Source organism: Peromyscus californicus, unplaced genomic scaffold (assembly GCF_007827085.1).
Source record: "Peromyscus californicus insignis strain IS unplaced genomic scaffold, ASM782708v3 Scaffold_11__1_contigs__length_118956290, whole genome shotgun sequence".
Taxonomy (NCBI): domain Eukaryota; kingdom Metazoa; phylum Chordata; class Mammalia; order Rodentia; family Cricetidae; genus Peromyscus; species Peromyscus californicus.
In genome coordinates this window covers 118,908,790-118,929,099 of record NW_026294402.1, presented here as the reverse complement: position 1 = coordinate 118,929,099, position 20,310 = coordinate 118,908,790, and the positions used below count along the sequence as shown (strand labels likewise).

Genomic DNA, 20,310 nt, shown 5'->3' with positions numbered 1-20,310 from the left:
TCTTTTTAAAATTGTATCCATTGGTTTACATTAGCCAGAGACTTGTTGAATTTGGTATAGATCTCCAGTCAATTTGAGATAGGTCTGTGCTATGGGTGGAAGCCAGGGGGAAACTCCTGCAGTGTGTTCCTTCAGCTTACTGGGTCCTGTCATTCATACCTCACTAGCCAATCAGAGCCTCCTGTGGACGTGCCAGTTGGATGGGCGGATTCTTCCGGGCTCCAGGCTCAACTTCTCTGCTGAGGGAGACGGAAGTCGTCTCAGCTGCTGCGCCTCGGACTTCCCTGTGGGGAGAGTGTGGGCAAGCTTGGCAGCCACACCATGGTGAGTGAGCGGCTGCTGTTCCCAGACTGGAACGAGTGGCTGGCCATGGTGAATGAGGGATTGCTGTCCCCAGACTGGGTGGAGCAGCTGGCTGAGCTATGGGAGCCGGTGTGTTGGGTCCTCCCCTGCCTGGGTGGGAGCCAGTGGCTATGCAGAATTTAGCATGTTCCTGCATGGTCCTGAGTAGTCCTGAGTGGTGCTGCATGGTCTATCCCAGGGATTGGCTGGCAGCCAGTAACTTCACTTCACGGACTGCGTCTGCACCGGAACGGGACTGTGCTTAGAAATAGCCTTGTTGTTGACATCACTGTGAAATGCTGGCACCGTGGTGCTTGTATTGTCACTATGGAAGGCAGATTTGCCAAACTCGGAGAGTCCTGGTCTCTCTAGTATCTTCCAGAAGTTCTGCACTTTTAAAATTTAGGTTTAGGATCTGTCTAGAATTAATTCTGTGGAGGTTGTAAACAGTATCTTCCACTCCACTGCTAGACTGTGATGTGGAAGAGTAGAATTGATGATAATAAAATTGATACTATAAAGATTTACCAATTCTTAGGAGACATTAAGTCAAAAAGTAGAATTAAGATAAGGGAATGCTGCCTCCCAAATACCCCAAAGATAAGAGGTGTGCTAATCATGCCTGTTAGAGATTAGTATGATAAGATGTAAATGTTTGTTCACCAGGTTTAACTGGCCTTTAAGATACAGTTTCCATAACAATGGAGACAAGTCTGATTTACAACCAGCCAAAAGGCCCACAACCAACATTAAATCCTGGTGTGCCACGAAGATATATTAATTCTAGAACAGCTGCATCTCCAGTCGTTTTGAAAAGTGGTTTTGAGTCAAGGTCTCCTATGTAAATTGAGGTGGACTTGAAACCTGTCTGTAGACCCACAGGGCATTGCCCTTGCTCTGACTAGACATCCTAAATTCTGGGATTACAGATCTGTAGCACCACAGAATTCTAAAATTACCAATTTGAGTCACATAGTAGACTGTCCATTGCAGTAACGGAAAGGATTTTCATGTGGAGCATGGCTTCTCCCTTCAGTTCAGAAGAGGAAGAACAGTGTATTGTGTACACTGCAGGGATAAACAGACTAGACAGTAACTAGATCACAGACAAAAGTTTAAGGCAGTGAGCTGCAAGGGTCTCCATCATAAAGACAGACCTGCAGGAGCAGGGTGAGTGACTTTCTATGTAATTTAAGTCTTTGTATTAATTGCTTCCATGTACATGAAGACAGGCAGAATTGGTGGGTGTACAATTTAGGGAGGGTACCTTGAACTACTGAGTTAGGAAACTCTCCTATGCAGATATATGCAATCCTGGTTGACACAGTTAAGTCAGCTCAGAGGTTTGAGACACAGGACATCAGCTATAACTCCATGTGTCAGCTTATAGCACTCAACAGCTAACATTTCACATGGGACAAAGTCATCCAATGTCTTATTAATGGCATTTTCTCTACCAGGAAAGTACCTAGTCTTTTTCAAAGTCAGTATAGCTAAGTGTTTTTCCAATTATTTTTATCATTTTAAAAAGTCAGTTACTGGTTTCATTTTTAAAATTTCATTTTCTTTGAATGCATTACTGATCTAATCTCTGTTTGTTTCTATTTCCCAGTGTTTCCCAGCCATTAGGAATTTCATTCTGGTTTTTTCCTTAAGTGCTATTTATTTATTTATATGTATCAGTTTAGAGCAGTGGTTCTCAACTTGGGGGGTTGAGGCTCCCTTTGAGGGATCAAATGACCTTACCAAAGGAATGGCCTAAGACCATTGGAAAACATAGATATTTATATTACAATTCATAACAGTAGCAAATTGCAGTTATGAAGTAGCAATGAAAATAATTTTACAGTTGGGGGTGGTCACCACAATGTGAGGAACCATATTAAAGGGTCACAGCATTAGGAAGGTTGAGAACCACTGGTTTAGATCACTGTCTCCTGTAGCTCAGGCTTGCCTCACACTATGTAATTGAGAATTGCTTTGAACATTTAATCCTTCCTCTACTGCCCAGGGCTGAGAAGACAGTCCTGCAACTCCTTCCAGGCTGGGACTTGACTGGTCTATGAGAAGGAAAAATAGACCAGTGAGTGAGTGTCCTCCAACTTCTCTGACTTTTTTGGGGAACTTACAAATGAAGAAGGATCTGTGTAAGAAATGAGTTCACGGACCAACTGTAAAGCAAGTGTAGTCATAGCACAGAAAGGGAGGCAAGAAGGAGGGTAAATCTTTTCTGCTTTGACAGTAGTTGACATTAGCAATGAGCAGTGAGATAATCAATTTTAGATGATCAATAAATGTCCTGACTGGCCATTTATCTGGTTTACAGACCAGGCAATCAAGAACTGGACAAAGAATTGAACTTTTGTGAAAACAAATTACTGTAGTTACACTAGTTCAACCAGAATAGAACTGGATAAAATGCTATGGTCCTGCATAACATGATAGGTTTTCCAGGTTTAAGATGTATAACCTGAGAGAAATGATGTGAGTAGTACTTGGTATGCCCTAATACAAATCCCTTGTCTCTAGAGCACATGGCCATAAAGCCTGATTCAACTTTTTAACATGATTTTTTTAGGATTATGATGATATTATTTCTACTACTTTTCCTGCATCCAAGTCCTCCCAGAGACACTTCATTGTTGTCTAATCCATGGCTTCTTTTTGCTTTAACAACAGTTACTGTTTGAATTTGACATGCGTTTGGCTGTAGGACCTCTGAGCTATGAAGTAAAGGGTTGACTGCACTGGACATTGAGTGTGTAATGGAATGTGCACACAAAGGACCCTGTACCTTGGAAGAGGAACAGAAAGTGTTTTGGAGAAGAGGAGATTCTACTAAACTACACTTTTCCCAGACTAGGTCCCTGTGTGACCTTAGGGTAGAAGGGCAGAGCTGTGAGGGCCTATGCTGTCTTAGTCATTTGATCTCTACTCACTCAGTGGGGTAACTGCTGATGTCTGGACCCCCAACTGGGTGGTCCTAACTCTGGGAAGACTTAGCGATCAGGAGTACCAGTAGGAGGTAGGTTCTTTTCAAGATTCTCTTGTGTAGGATTCTCTTCTGTTCTGTAGGGAGCCTTAAGGACGACTACAAGCCAGGAGGAACAAGTCTGCTGAACTGTCAGAGCTGCTGGGACTGGGATGGACCATGAGACAGACTGTGTTTCTCTTGATCCATGTCATGACTTGGGCAGTGGCCCTTGGCTTCTGAGCCTTGCTGAATGTGGATTCCCTGGGGAGCAGGAGGTTCTGTTGCCTTGGCATGGGAGGCTAAGATGCTGGTAATATCACTGTCCAGTGTGCACACCCAGGCACTGCTTTTGGTATGCAGTGGGAAGACAGATTGGAAAACTGAAGATCTGGTTTCTAGAAGTTTTGAACATTGCATTCCACTTTCAGTTGTCTTATAAATGTTACAGATAGTTTAGAAACTGATAGTAAGGAGGTGATGGGGATCATCCTTCAGCAATATGTGATTAGAATGCCTTCAACTTTCTGCTACCACAAGCCACGATGGTGTGATTCAGGGAAGTTCAGTTCCAGTGCACAAAAGAGGTTTCTGAGCTGCAGAGGTTTCTCAAGTTTACATGGTATTGGGCAGGTGGATAGGGCAGATGCCATATCTTGTGCCTTAATCCATGTGGCAGAAGGCAGACATTAAATTATTTTTCTATATTGTTTTGTGATTGGACATCATTGGGGCTGGGTTTGCATGAAAACACAGTGGGTATGAGGGCCTGTAGAGCCATAGTAGGCTCTGGAGATGATCATCTCCATTTGCAGAGAGGTCTCTAGAGCATATGGCCTTTCTGTTTGGAAGAAATATCTGCCAAGGACTGGTCCACCGGGAGTACCATGACCATAGGAGAATCAGGGCTTGGGTAGTCAGGAAGGCAAGGATTCGGCAAATGACAGACAGACAACACACTCAGAAGTGGTTTGAATCTGCTGGAATATGGACTCTTGTACTTTTTCACCTGTAAGGGGAAGGGGTTCTGCTGTAGTCCTTAAGTTTCCCATGCTGAACTTCCTCAACAGAGGGGCCCATCATCTGCCTCCTATGAGATAACGTTTTTTACCATATGTCACTTTAGTTGGGATTCTTAAAGGATTCCTAGTGGGTGAGTGTTCATTCCCTAGAAGTGCCTGAACCTTTATACTTTCTTTATCTAGCAGCTTGGGGTCTTTAAGAAATAGCTCATTTTGTTATATATGATTAAGATCCATGTCCAGCTTCCCCTTTCCTCCATAGTTCACAACCCAAGCATTCATTAATTTTGGCTGTGCTTCATAGATTAATTAGAACATTATCAGAAAAGCAGTTATACAGAACCCATAGCCCAGGGAGCTCATGATCCGTGAAGCACGTCTTCTTCGAGGGCACTCTGCCAGGGACCTCCAGGGATCTTAGTCCCGTGGGACACGTATCTCCCATCTGCTATTATAGACATAATTGTTTATGTCACACAGACGACACTGGAGTTGGTGTGGCATTTCTCGGTTTTTTTGTTTTTAAGATGTAGCTCCAGCAGATCACGCCTCACTGTGTGTAGGGAACGTAGGATAATTCTGAAAAGACAAGGAAATAATAACACAACCAAAAGAAAAATAAGAATCAATATTCCAATGAATGCAAAGCATTGTGTCCAATCTAGAGGATTAAGAGAGCAGACATCTGACTCAAGATCATGAGCTAAGGCATTCAAAGTGCCATTCTCCAAATCAGCTTTGCTCATAATCGCAATATCTTTTTGTAAAGCTTTCATGTTATGAGTGGTATTTGAATCCTTTTAGACTTTTTGTAGATGATTTTTTACCTTTTTCCAACTTTGTTTTTGTTTGTTTGTTTGTTTGTTTGGTTTTTGTTTTGTTTTGTTTTGTTTTGAGACAGGGTTTCTCAGTGTAGCTTTGCACCTTTCCTGGAACTCGCTTTGGAGACCAGGCTGGCCTCGAACTCACAGAGATCCGCCTGCCTCTGCCTCCCAAGTGCTAGGATTAAAGGCGTGCGCCACCACCGCCCGGCTCCTTTTTCCAACTTTGACTAGCGTTATAAGGCAGAGGAGTGACACAAATATATTGATATGCAGCATGATACCTAGTCCCTAATCTATTTTGAATATTAGCCAAATCCTGTCCAAGAGTCAGTACTACTTTTTTTAATACATTAATCTTTGTTTTTAATTTTTTATCTATAAGGGACTGCTTTGACAAAGCCAAGGTAACATTTTTATTTAATTTATTAACAAAATGAGCAGTATGAATTTCTTGCATTAAGGCGGTGGTAGCCACAGCAAAGGTGGTAATAATAGCTATCAAGGCAGATATGCCTAAATTTAATGTAGCAACAGTTCTCATAGTAATGAGTATAGTGATGCCCAAAATTAAAGTAGCAATAAATCTTTTAGTCTATTGAGAACATTAGTAATTTTTTTGATAGCATATGTTAAATAGACACCTCAGCCGTATATCCCAGGTTAGGAAATCAACATTCCAGTCTTTTGTAAATAAATGAATGATAAGGGGTGATATAATCATCTCATTACTTCCTGCTGAAATTTGGGGCGTAGCTGGGGACCCAAAAGGCTGGAATGTTGACCAAGTCTAGGAAGAGCAGACTGCTTTATTTGTTGTCCAGGTGATGTAGGACCATCTGAGGCTAGGGACATGCAGGCAGCAGTTTGAGTAGTCTGTAACCTTTAAGTGATTAGAAATCTGTTGGAACAAATATATATTAATGGGCAGAACATGAAGTTAAGAAATTTTGAAGAGGAAATTTTTCTCTTAGGGGTACATTTGGAAATTTTTTTTTTTATAGATTTATTTATTATGTAAACAGTGTTCTGTTTGTATGTATCCCTGCAGGCCAGAAGAGGACGCCAGATCTCATTACAGATGGTTGTGAGCCACCATGTGGGTGCTGGGAATTGAACTCAGGACCTCTGGAAGAGCACTCAGTGTTCTTCACCTCTGAGCCATCTCTCCAGCCCAACATTTGGAAATTTTAAGTGCATGGTTTTGGCAGATGAGAAAGGGGAGTTCCAATATTCAGAGAGAGAAAAAAAAAGATGTGTCCCTCAAGGAAATAGGCAGTTGGGGAAACAAACCATAGATTGATAGTACTTTTTTGAAGTCTGTCTTCGCCTGTGGGCATTGGTGGGTTTAGATCTCTTGAAACCTGTAAGAACCTTCTTAAAGAGATAAAAACTCCAAATGGTATTTTGTCAGAGCAAAATTATGAAACTTTGAAGTCTCAATATAACAGTAGAATAGCAAGAGAGAGAAATCTGAAATGTTTCATTTTTTTATACATCTCAAGTCACTTTTTAAAAAGTTATTATTTAAGCCTTTTTATCCTCAGCCCTTTATAACTTGTTTTTACAAATTTTAATAACTTGTAATTTACATACTTTCCTTCTTCCCAAAACATTCTTTTTATATTCTCATCCCTAAAGCCTTTACATCTTAGACCCTAAATAAACTTTACTTATACTCAAACCTCACAACTTACTTAAACTTTAAAGTTAGACTTTAAAGTTCCATATTTTTATACCTCAAACTACTTACTCAGATCAAAAATATCACATACTCAAACCCTCACGACATGTTTAAGCCTTTAAATTTTTACATCTTAAACTGCTTCCTTAAACCAAAAAAATCATTTATTTAAACTTTTATCTTAACCAACAATAATTTGAAACCAATTTTCTTAAATGACAGCGAGTATTTGTAACCCATGGAACTCAAATGACCAAAACCCATGTACATTTTTATTTTTCCTGTGGAAACAAAAGCATAATTTTCCCAGTATCTTGAACTGGTAATTCAACATTTCTTAAGCAATATTGGGACAGAGAAGAGTTAACAAGAGAAGTTGCTGGCTGGCAGAAGAGACCTTGAAGTCTCTCTCTTTGTCTTCCAGGAAAATAAGGGAGGTTAGTAGAAGAAACAAATAACATTTACACAGACAATCCAAGTATCAGTACATTATTATTATTATTTTTTAAGGGAAAATTTTAAGGATATCAATATGTATTTGTCTCAGAGGAATTAGTTTGTCTCATATTTATACTTTTAATCTTACATTTCTTATTTCTTCTCACTCTTTTCACCCAACCTTTTCTTGTGGGGGGGTCTGCAGCACCCTTAGTGAGGTCCTAGCTGTGGCGACGATTAGGGGGTTGCCTCTTCTTATATGGACAATCCCCAGGAGATGCCTCCATCTTGGACAATCTCTGAAAAGAGCTGCCGCTCTGCCCTTCATAGTCTTCTTGATTACCTTTTCAATATCTCTGTTCCTGACGCGCCAGGTATTGCTGCCTGGAGGTCCAGCCTCCAGCAGCACAGAGCACGAAAGGAATCCACAGCATCGGCGAGTATTAGACTTTTTATCTGAGGGGGTAAAACTTAACTCTCTGAGGCCGGCTAAAAGGGATCTTAATCTCTCTCTAACTATCTGAATCTACCACACCTGGTATCACTTTGAAATGCTTTTTATAATTGGAACTCCTTCCAATGATAAGTCCCATTGTACCTTGTGGTAATTTACCCAACACTTTAGTGGGAATTATAGTCACTCCATCCCATGAGGAGAGGATGACGTCCTGTGAACTTACAAGATCTAATCTTGAACTACCAGGTGTTGCTCTAGGTAAGTCATGGATAGTAAATTCTGGAGCCTCAGGGTCGAGGTCTGTATTAGCCTCTCTTGAATTACCAGGACTGAGAGGATGCCCCTCTTCTAGTTTTTTGAGTTAGTGCTCTTATCACCTTTTTTCCTGTTAAAGGAGTTCCATCTTTGTGGAACTTGGATTTGCATTCATTCCTCTAGTGTCTGTCTTTCTGACACTGTGAACATAATCCAGAAGCCGTATTTTTATGGTCCTTGTTGCCTTGCTTTGTACATGCCTTTTGCATGTGGCCTGTTTGCCCACACTTGAAACAGGTGGGTTCTGGGGATTGATTATTGCTGCCCCCATATTTTTTTTTTACATAGGCACTAAATCTCTGTCCTTTTATAGCTGCAGCATATGCCATACCTTGGACAACTGCTGGTGAGGCATCCATGCAAGCCTTAATATAATCCTGTAGACTACCTGTCTTTCTTACAGGTCTGATAAGATCCTGACACAGGGGGTTGGCATTTTCCCATGCCAACTGTTTAAGGAGCATGTCAGTCCCCTCTGAGGGGGGCACCATCCTATTAACTGCCTCTTCTAGTCTAGAGACAAAGTCTTAATAGAGCTCCTCATTGGATTGCCTTATACCTGAGAGCAGTTCCCTTGGTTCCAGGAGGAGGCAATATTTTCCATGTATTGACTGCATTGAGGGTAATAGCCTCCAGGACGTCTTTAGGAATGGAGGTCTGAGACTGAGGGGTGGCATAAGCTCCTGCCCCCAAAAGCTTATCCATACCTGGTTTGGCTCCTCTTTTCTTTAAAAAGGAAGCCACAGTCTCTTTAGACCTATCATAATCCGTCCTCCAGAGGATATAATCCCCTGGACTCAAGGTTGCCTTTGCTGTCTGATGCCAGTCATAAGTTGTAAGCCATAAACTGGCAACCATGTCCAATACCTGGATGGTATAGGGTGCTGATGGGCCAGCTGTTTTAACAGCTGCCTGTAATTCTTTAAGAGTCTTAAGGGGAATAGGTTCCCAAACAGGTTCTTCCCCATCTAAGGATTCCACCACCGGGAAGGTGAATGTAGTATCCCCAGTTCGCCTTGCTTCTTCCATAGCTCCTCTAAAGCCAGAAGGGATCAGAGGGCGTCTTTTAGGTTTTTACTTCACAACCTTAATGGGATAGAAATGATTGTGATGGTAGTCCCTATCCTCAGAGGGGCCATACTTAACTGCCTTCTCATCTAGGTCCCAATCATCATCATAATCATCATTCTTGGCTTTCACATAACAGGCACCTTCTAATAACAGCTCCTTACTACTTGAGGAGGTATTACTTGAGCTGGTACCATATGATTTAGTCTTTGATAATATTGGCTCAGCCTCATGTACAGAAGCTGTCTCCTGCTCTAGACCTTCAAAATCAGTAGAGTCAGTTAGTAACTCTCATCTGCAACCACAATGGATATGCATGGGGAGGGAGTTCCCCTTCACCATTTTTCTCAACATATTTTCTCATTTCCTTCCCCACACGTTTCCAATCTGGCAGGGTAAGGGTGCCTTCCTCAGGGAACCAAGGACTCACCTTCTTAATAAAGGCAAAGAGCTCTCCCAGTGATTGCTCCGATACTTTTAATACCCTGCTTGCCATCATATGCTTAAACACTGACATAAACAGCCTTTTCTGTTTTGACTCATGTTGCCCCATGTTACCTCAAGATTACTTGCCCTTAACCGATGATCTTTTATCGGCAGAACTGCAGCTTCCTGGCAAGAGCTGATCCTAAGCCTTGAAAGAAAGAAAAAAGGGGGAAAGAATTACCTGTCCCAAGGGTCCCTGTTCAGGCATCACCTGCCATGGACTGGCCCACCGGGAGTACCACGACCATAGGAGAATTAGGGCTTGGGTAGTCAGGAAGGCAAGGATTCAGCAAATGACAGACAACACACTCAGAAGTGGTTTGAATCTGCTGGAATATGGACTCTTGTACTTTTTCACCTATAAGGGGAAGGGGTTCTGCTGTAGTCCTTAAGTTTCCCATGCTGAACTTCCTCAACAGAGGGGCCCATCATCTGCCTCCTATGAGATAACGTTTTTTACCATATGTCACTTTAGTTGGGATTCCTAAAGGATTCCTAGTGGGTGAGTGTTCATTCCCTAGAAGTGCCTGAACCTTTATACTTTCTTTATCTAGCAGCTTGGGGTCTTTAAGAAATAGCTCATTCTGTTATATATGATTAAGATCCATGTCCAGCTTCCCCTTTCCTCCATAGTTCACAACCCAAGCATTCATTAATTTTGGCTGTGCTTCATAGATTAATTAGAACATTATCAGAAAAGCAGTTATACAGAACCCATAGCCCAGGGAGCTCATGATCCGTGAAGCACGTCTTCTTCGAGGGCACTCTGCCAGGGACCTCCAGGGATCTTAGTCCCGTGGGACACGTATCTCCCATCTGCTATTATAGACATAATTGTTTATGTCACACGGACGACACTGGATTTGGTGTGGCAAATATCAATAGATAAAGGGTAAGAAACACAACAGTTTAATGTCACTTGGAGTTAATTTTGTGGGAGTTGTGAAGTCTGTTTATTAAATTGCCATACACATAGAATCATAGGTAGCTGGGTAACATTGGTCAAGATCACAATTTTCCTGGCTGAGTTTCCTTTGGTTTTTTGATTAAAAGTTGACTGTATTTTCCTGCTTTTGTTCTTTGGCGTATTCTCTCCATCCCTTTATTCTTTTACAAATATTGTACACAATCTTAATTATGGTAGCTTTTGTGGTAAATATAGAAATCACATTTTATCCATGTGTGTACTATTTTTTAACAATCCCCTTGAGCATTTTGAGTGTTTCCACTTTGCATGTAGCTTTGGAATCAGCTTTTCTGGTATAAATTGTTGGGCATTGTCTTTGGATTCTGTTAAATTTATGGTGCAAATTGACCATATACATCTTAATATTGATTGACCATATACATCTTAATATGGATTCACCATGTTCCTAAGGATAGTTTATTTACTTTATTTATTTAGGTTTTGTTGTTGTTAGTCTGTGAAAGGCTTTTAGATTATTGAATAAAAAGCATCATGGGGCTTGGTAGGTTGCTCAGCACATATTCTTCTTGAGAATAACCTGAGTCCTGATTCCAACACCCACATTGGGAGGCTCATAATCACCTGTAACTCCAGGTCCAGGGCATCTGATATCTTCTATTCATGTGTGTCACCTGTATACACATGGAAGACATTCTCTCAAACACACAAACATATACATACAAACAGTAATAAATTTGTTTTCAAAAGTGCTTGTGACTTACAAAGCAATTAGAGTAAAACAAATTACTTTAGGTGTATAATACAGGTCATACACTGTTTCTTTAAAAATCTGTTATGTTGCATTTGGTTTGGAAAAGTTTTCCTGTCATTATTCTGATGCAGACTTACATCTAGTCATCAATCATAGGAAAGTGATCCTAACTTTCATGAGCAAGAAGGTAGATATGCATAGTCAGTGTAACAAAATTACATTTTATTATGCTGATGGTCATCACACAAGGTTCACCCTCTAAATTCCTAACTGAGATCCTAAACCTATTTCCCAAAGGCTGCTCATCCGTGTCACACACCTTAGCTGAAGTTCAGGTCCAGTCTCTAACAGATGTCTCTGATTCAAGGGTCAGGATCCTTGGGGAAATGCTCTAGCTGCTGGGCAGATCAAGGTGATGTCTCTCCAGATGTACAGAGCAGAGCATTGCTCTTGGTCTCTGCTTATATACTGCCCAGTTGGCATCATGGTATTCTAGGACTATGTCTGATAATCTTGAGTGAGTGATGTCACTGGGTTCTGGTTATTAAGTACAGCCTTGGGTATAGTGGGGTTCTTGAATAAGCTATTTTTAACATATCTAAAAGGCTTTTTTTTCTATGCACATTCCATTCCATTCCCTGATCCTTGAGGCATACACAGTGCCAATGGGGACCACATAAAAGAAATATTAACAGTTTCACAGCAATTTACAAATTTAGGCCACAACAGGAAAAAGAAATTATATAATAAATATTCCAATTACTAATAGACAAATAAATGCAGGCAAATAAATCTCAGACACTAAAACATACAATTATTAAGCAAAATGGTCCAAACAATATAGATCATAGGATATTGCTATGATCTTTTGCATATACTTATTTTCCCAAATTTGTATTTTCTCTAGGTTTGTTATGCATCAAATAGAAAAACACATTCAGAAATAACAGGAAATGTAATCACTTTCAAACAAAAATGTTAATGGGGGCATAGCCAGGGTTTGAGCTGTAGGAGTCTGAGTTAAGCAAATCATAGTAGTGCATTATTCTAACTTGATCATTTTAAAGCATGTGGGTCATGGCCATGGGCCAGGTATTTCTTCTTTTATTAGTGAAAAGAGCAACTAAGAGTCCCATAAGCTTCATAATTGTATTGTTTCTCAGTTTTTTTGTAAGTTAATATTATAAAAAGCAAATGATGAATATAAAGCATCAGGAAGTCTGGTGAGTCTCCAGTGGCATCCATCTTTGGTCTATGACCAATGTATGTAGACCCTCTTTCTGGCAAAAATGCCAATGATGTAGTGAGGCAGAATCTGGAATACAATATTCCTGGCCTGAAGTGTCATCATGGAGATGAAACATTTCCTGAAGAAGTTTTTTTAAAATCATGATTTGCACAGATATGTCTGCTGGAATCATACATAGCTGGTTTGTTCCTTCTGGTATGATAGGAGTCTCTAGAGCTCATTGTCATAATTTCTCCTAAAATGAAGTTTATTAAACCAGCCCAGAAAGAATTTATACACTAAAAAGACCAATATGATGTGTACAAACAGCCAAAGGCTCTCCTCTATCCAGTGGAATAAGTTCCTTTTAGGGAAGCGGTATAGTCAAATCTAAATATCCTAATAGTCACATCACATAAAGAGCATTTTTAAGCTTGGTAACCTTATGGGTATAGGCAATAGTGTCTGCTTTGAGTATAGCTGATAAATGTTGGACTCTATCTATCTGTCTTCCTGGAGTCTCAATATTCCTAGTAATCTCATAATCCATTGACTATAATTGTGGCATGTTAAAGGCAAGAACAGTGGAAATATCATTAATGACTTTCTAGCCTTTCCTAGCAAGCCATCTTCTGGTTTATTAATATATAAGGTACCTGAGTCAAAAACATATCTCTATTCAAGTGTTAGGATAGATAACTTGAAAGAAGCTGTAGCTCTAGTAGCATTGTATATATCCAGACAACCAGATTCTGCAAAATAAAAAGTAGAATCCAGTGTATCCCTGGTGATGTTATATGGTGATGTTAACTGTGAGGTTGAAGGCTTCATGGAGCATGCAATAAAGACTCCATTGCCAAGGTCTGTGAGTTGGTTTGCAAGTACCTAAAGGGTCCATTCTGACAATTGGTGGTGCTCACTGAGCAGAGGGTGGGTGGCCATAAATATGTTGGCCCCAAGTGAAATGGTATGTTCCTCTGGGTACTAGATACCCTCTGTACTAGTCTAACTTGTTTGCAGGAAAGAATCAATAGATACAACAAGCCCATGCCCAAGTTTTCTAGGCAATAGTATGTGTGCTAAGCTGGTACTGCATTGTTTCTATAGACTAAGTGTAAATGTATTTTGCAAAATATACTCAGACCAAGAGGTTTGCCAGAGACTTACAGATTGCTGTTTTTGTTCCAAGTCCTGAGAAAAGGGCTGAGCTAGGTCTGTGTACTCATTGAAACATCCAAGTCTTGCTGGATACATTCTTTTCTTTGTTCCTCTGAATAAGTTGTGGCAGATAATTTTGAGAGATCTTGTAGACGAATTTCTAAACAGTCTATAAGAAACATAGAGCCAGCCGGGCGGTGGTGGAGCACACCTTTAATCCCAGCACTCGGGAGGCAGAGCAAGGTGGATCTCTGTGAGTTCAAGGCCAGCCTGGGCTACCAAGTGAGTTCCAGGAGAGGCGCAAAGCTATGCAGAGAAACCCTGTCTCGAGAAACCAAAAAAAAAAAAAAAAAAAAAAAAAAAAAAAAGAAACATAGAGCCAAATACAGAGTTAAAGCCTAAGAGATCAAGGCAAGAGCCACAACTACCTTTAGCTTACCACTTGCTGTCATCCTTCCCCTGAGAGAGAGACCGTCTTCCTGTGTGCCTTGTGTTTTATTGCTTTCCTCTTCTGCCTTCTCATTGACTTTAAGCCCAGTCACATGACTTCCTTATCACTGCCTGTCTATACAGACCTCCTGGTCTCTATGGTTGGTACTGGGATTAAAGGCTCAAAGGTCACCACACTTGGCTGTGTCCTTGACCACACAGAGACTCTGCCTGCCATGTGATCAGATTAAGGGCATGGGCTACCACCAGCTGAATTTTGTTCCTGGCTCACTAATGACCTCTGATCTCCAGGCAAACTTTATTTATTAACATACAAATAAAATCACATTTCAGCACAATTAAAATATCACCACAAGATCTAGTTGGCTACAGCTAGTCTCTTCAAATTTTCAGCTATATATCTGTTAGTATCTACCAATGATTGCTTTAATACACTTAGTTCCAGATGAAGATGAAAAAAATCAGTTTTTGAGTAGTAGCTAGTCCATCAGACAAGGTGTTAATAGCCAATGTTTGTTGTTCAGTAAGATTTCTGATGTCTGCTGCACCTGCATTTATGTCTGAAAGAACAGAAGATGCCATGGTAGCTCCCTGTAAGGAGCCAACCAGCATAGCTCCAGCAACCATCAATTGTAAAGGTTTTCTTGCAGCAAACTTATTTCCTGAGGAGTAGGAGAATACTGGTATTTTCCTAAATTCAGGCTCAGGGCAGAGTTCTTCAGACAGGAGCCATGATTTGAGGTTGAAGGTAAGTGAGATTTTCTGGATTCTAGGTGTAATTATGTCTTACAGGCAGGCTAAGGTCAGGCATCATCATGGGTACTCTGTAACCATTGGTGGGAAAGTAGGGGGATTGACATTCTGCCTTGTAGTAGGCTATGAAGAACATGTTCTCATGCTGTCCTCCTCTATTAATAATGTATGGTGTTAGGTTGCCTTCTTTGATTACATAGAATTTCCATATTATGGGGAAGACATATACCTCATCAATTTGGGGTCCTTTGTGTAGAGTTCCTACATGTGATACGTTGAGTTTGGGCTCATGAGCCACAAAGTCTGCAATGTCTCATTTCTTGAGCTGTGGTAGTGGAAGAATCATGTGGAAATAATAGGGAGGTCCTGGGTATGTATGTTTCCAAGGTTCCAGTTTGGAAAGATCCATACCTGCAGTTTTCCACCAATGTAAATTTCTGTGATCTGCTCTAGTCAGAAGTTTTCTTGTTTCCCAGCTGGCTGGTGGTCGGGACAGATCTCTTCCATTTGCATCCCCCAAGTAAGCACACAGAGGCTTATATTAATTATAACCGCTTGGCCATTAGCTCAGGCTTATTACTGACTAGCTCTTACACGTAAATTAACCCATAATTCTTATCTATGTTTAGCCATGTGGCTTGATACCTTTTCTCAGTTCTGCCTTGTCATCTTGCTTCCTCTGTGTCTGGCTGGTGACTCCTGACTTAGCCCTTCCTCTTCCCAGAATTCTCCTCATCTGCTCACTCTGCCTATAGTCTGCCTTTTTAAATGTGATACCTTGGTACAAAGGAGTCATAGGATCCATCTTGGGCATCCTCTGGTTGCAAATTGTATCATATCCACTCTTGGGTTGATATAATCAGTTTGTTAGCCAGTATAAGTACAGGCTAGAATTTCAACAGACTGGGAACTAATGTTCCATATTCTGGAAGGAACCAATGTGTGATGTTCCTGGCATGTATATCCAGAGGAATTGGTAAGTTTATTGTTTCATTGTTGTGGAGTATATGCATTTTATCACAGCTACAAAAATTCTTCTTTGTTTGGCAAGCAGATTTTTCTTTGTTATAAAGATGGGTTCCAATGTATTATCAATAATTATTGGAGTCCTTTGGTTTCATTTTCCTTAAAAATGTGTCAGTAAATGTAGTTGTCAAGTTGTAAATCTTCTGAGAATGTAAAAGACCGGAAGGTCAGTTAGGTTACTCTATTGTCTCTTCCATCAGTTAAGTTTGTTGTTTTGTTGGTGGTGTATTAAACCTTGTATAGTGGTGGTCCAGAAGAAGCTGGAGCTCTTGATGGGCTGCAAGGCAATCTGAACAGACTTACCCTCACAAGTCCAGTGTGAATTGAGTGATTGCATTGAGTGTTTGCCCCATATACAAGAAGTGACATTAGTCAGTACATTTTTCCTATTTGCATTGATTGGTATCTGTTCCAGAGATTCTGTTATGGGGGTTGAGGCCTTTTGCATTAAAAATTATGGTGGTATGCTGTGGGCCACAGGAATATATCATAAGAACTCAGCTGGTTATGGCAAAGTCACTACCTGAGGAATCAGAGAATTCCTCCAGAGGAAGCCAAATCCCAAGGAGTTTTTGGTGTTACTTGGCTTGTTATATATCAGCTGTCTTCTGTTATGAAAATCATGTGTGCCTTCATAGTTTTCCCAATTGACTTTTCCCTAAGAAGGGCTAACAATGTGGACTGATCACTCTCTAGACATACACATTCCAGGCATTTGGAGAACAGCCTCAGGAAAGGCTTTCTCTGGAATCAGATATCTCCCCTAGCCACTTTCAAGGACTAAAGGAAACACCACCCAGGTGGTCGCCCAATTTCTGAGGACTAACAGTGATAATAACCCACAGGCGAGTCTCCTGATCTAAGGTAAATTCCACAAGGAGACACCACCCAGGGGGGCGCCCAACTTCCTAGGACTAACAGTGATAGCAGCCCACAGGCAAGTCTCCTGATCTAAGGTAAATTCCACAAAGAGACACCGCCTAGGTGAGGTGGGCATTAAGTAAATAGCTTTACACAATTTAGCTCGGACCCTCCCTTTATATACCGGGACTTCCAGGGCACAGGGGGAAGAGAAAAGAGAATGGAAGAACTAGATGGGTAACAACTTAAGAGGAACAAACTGAGATGGGGAAGAACTAGATTGAAGGGCTAGAAGAGAATACTAGAGGAACGAGATGGAAGATGTGGAAGAGCCAGATAGGGAAGAACAAGATGAGGAAGAGCCAGATGAAAGAGAAGGAGATGGGAGAGGTGCTGATAGGGGAAAGAACTAGATAGATGAGAACCTAGAAGGGACAGAACTAGATGAAGGAATTAAGATAGAACCTAGAGGGGACAGTAGATAAATATAGAGAGAAATCAGGCAAGAGAGGAGCTAGATAGACATGAGAGCAGAATAGAAGCTATGCAGAGAACTATCACAGAATAATAAAGTGTATGAACTAAGGAGTTTTGTGTACATAGATTCATTTCTTTTCATCAAAGATTAATTATCAGCTGGTTGTAGATTCTTCCCCGACCCTGGGAGGGGACTGTCGAGGGGCTGGACCCCCATAGTCCCCGATAGTGGTATATAGTCCATGTATGTAAAAAATATGGATGGCTGTGCTAAGGTATAATTTGAGTTCTGTAGAACACCATGCAGGCACAAAATGTCTGGGCATCTGCATAGGTCCTCAGGTGGTGGGGCTTTAGTATCATAAGATGTGAAGAGTTGTGGCAATAGGTCAGTCATGATCAATGGAAATCTGTAATATTGTAAAATTGTAATATTACAGTGCTGTAATTTCCAGACAGTCATTAATAGGTAGAAATGAATCATTTTCTGCTTTCCATACCAGGTGATTATTAAATATGTCCATCTTACCATAATAGGGTAGGTTGGGAAATTTGACCACAAACACTATGGTCATGTTTGGCATATTCAGTTTGTGCTTATAGCCCCAAAATTGAATTTGAGCATTTGAATCCATGTGGGAGTGGTATTGTATTCCAAGAGAGAAAATGCTTCCATGGTGTTTTCCTATCAGTGTCTGGATCAAAGGTACAGTTCTGCCAAATCATGGGTTCTCATGGGTTTGTTGTGATTGATGTTGATGTCTTCTCTGTAGCTAGAGTTTTCCTGCCTGGCCCACAGTCAGGACAAATCTCTGTCTACCACAAGTCCCACAGCCGCTCAGACCCAACCAAGTAAACACAGAGACTTATATTGCTTACAAACTGTATGGCTGTAGCAGGCTTCTTGCTAACTGTTCTTATATCTTAAATTAATCCATTTCTATAAATCTATACCTTGCCATGTGGCTTGTGTCTTACCGGCATCTTCACATGCTTCTTGTCATGGCGGCAGCTGGCAGTGTCTCTCTCCTCAGCCCAGAATTCTTCTCCTCCTTGTTTCACCTATACTTCCTCCTGCCTGACTACTGGCCAATCAGTGTTTTATTTACTAACCAATCAGAGCAAAACATTTGCCATACAGAACATCCCACAGCACTCCTCAGTCAAGTAACCTGGCTCCTGGTCTCAATCCAGATAATTGTATACATTTTCACTTGCAATTCTGGTAGTTTTATTGTACTGGTAGCCAAACACAGAGTTCATCTTCAATATGTATGGCATGAAGAATGCTGAAAGGAATTTTGTGTTTGCTACTGTTTCCATGCCTGGCATCTGTAGATGTATCCAACCTTCTTATTAAATAATAAACGCAGAACCAATGCAAAGAAGAAAGCCAAGAGGTCAGAGCTAAGAGCTAAAACCTTACCCTTCCTCCTGCGGTGGTCCTACCTCTCCGAACCAGAGATACCCCTGTGTTAAAGTCTTTATATAGAGTTCCTGTCCTGCCTTCTCATTGGTTGTAAACCCAACCACATGACCGCCTCCTCACAGCCTGTCTGTATAGGCCTCCAGGTTTTCCATGATTGGTATTAAGATTAAAAGCATGTGTATCCAATACTGGCTGTATCCCTGAACACACAGAGACTTACCCAGCTCTGCCTACCAAGTGCTGGAATTACAAGCGTACGCTACCACTGCCCTGCTTTCCTATGGCTTGCTAATAGCTCTGACCCCCGGGCAACTTTATTTATTAACATATAAATAATATTTTAATACAAATAAAATATCACCATATTTCCCCTTTTCTATTTTAATAAAAAGGAAAAAAAGAAAAAGCTTATAATTAATATAAGAAAAACTATATACAAAAGTACAATAACTATATACAATATATACAAGTAATAAATACCTAAACAATGTCTAGTCCATTTGTATTTGACAAATTCAGAGAAAATAATTTCATTATCTATCCTATTTTGGTAAGTCCAAAATGTATCCTAATTAATCTTCAACTATAACTAACTAATCTTTAACTCCCTCAGAGACCCAAGAAGGAAATAATATTAGCTAACAAAAATAAAAACAGGAAGTGCACATAAGCAACTTCCAAAAAATTTGTGAGTTGACAGAAACAGACAGCTGTCTGGACAGTCACCTGAGGTTTCTCCGCAGTGCTGGGGCATCATCTTCAGCCTATAGGCTTAGCATATCTGACAGACTCATTTGTGAAGTAGGATGTACACAAGGTCAACAGTTCAACCTCACATTGAGTGAGAGTAGTCCATGTACCAGAAACACCTGAATTCCACTAGTGTCATGTCATGATTCAGGATTTTAAATTCTGGAAATTGTTGATGGTTTTTTAATTCAGCTGTCCATTCTTCTTTGCTGTGTATATATGGCTTCATCTCAGCATCCCATTCTTCTCCATATCCCTCCATCAAATGCCAGTCTACTATTGAGAGGCGTGAGCTTAGTTACTCTTCAAGAATAACTGTTTCAGCTGCTGTTCCATTGCACATCAGAGGCCATCGGCCCACTGCCTGTTCAGCTGCCTTCGAAGAAAAGGGCACTGTACCTTTTTCGAATTGCGAAGGCCACTTCAGGGATGGTGCCATATTGTCCTGGCCTCTGAAGATGCCTTTTGATAAAGCCATAACCACACTTGTTTTGGCAAGAATCAGTAGTCCTTTGTTTTATGTCCTGTCTGTCCATTTTGTCCTGTTGATTCGAGGATACTTTGTTGTCCAGTGGCTAACTTTTGCCACAATGAAAGTTAACTCCATATGCAGTTTCTTCAATGCCCATATTTTCTCTGAAATAGATTGGTACTGCCAGGAGCCGACATGTCTCATAGTCATAACAAAAAAGAAAAATTTTCTAAGTTATTAAAACATTTTAAATGCCATATTCTGTAGATCTCTGAAGGGTTTGAAGATAACCTGTCTATCTAAAATATATCTACTCAATCTTGAAAACATACCTAATATAACTACAAGTTCTATTATAATATCTAACTACTAACTTTCATTTCTTTATATCCTAATAGTTGGTAATAACATTCAAGGATCAGA

General features: G+C 40.6%; 1 protein-coding gene across 6 annotated transcripts in view; it reads left to right on the top strand.

Annotated features, from left to right (window-relative positions):
* The first annotated feature begins 214 nt into the window (after positions 1-214).
* Positions 215-20,310, top strand: part of LOC128102265 (zinc finger protein 431-like) — a 118,748-nt gene continuing 98,652 nt past the window's right edge. The window contains exon 1 of one of the 6 annotated variants that reach the window (XR_008215371.1): positions 215-324. Coding sequence is in view for 2 of the 6 variants with exons in the window: in XM_052725856.1 (XP_052581816.1) it covers positions 322-324 (3 nt within the window). In the remaining 4 variants the exon portion in view is untranslated. The remainder of the gene's footprint in view (positions 325-20,310) is intronic. The other 5 variants (XM_052725856.1, XM_052725862.1, XR_008215367.1 and 2 more) reach the window with 5 other exon arrangements.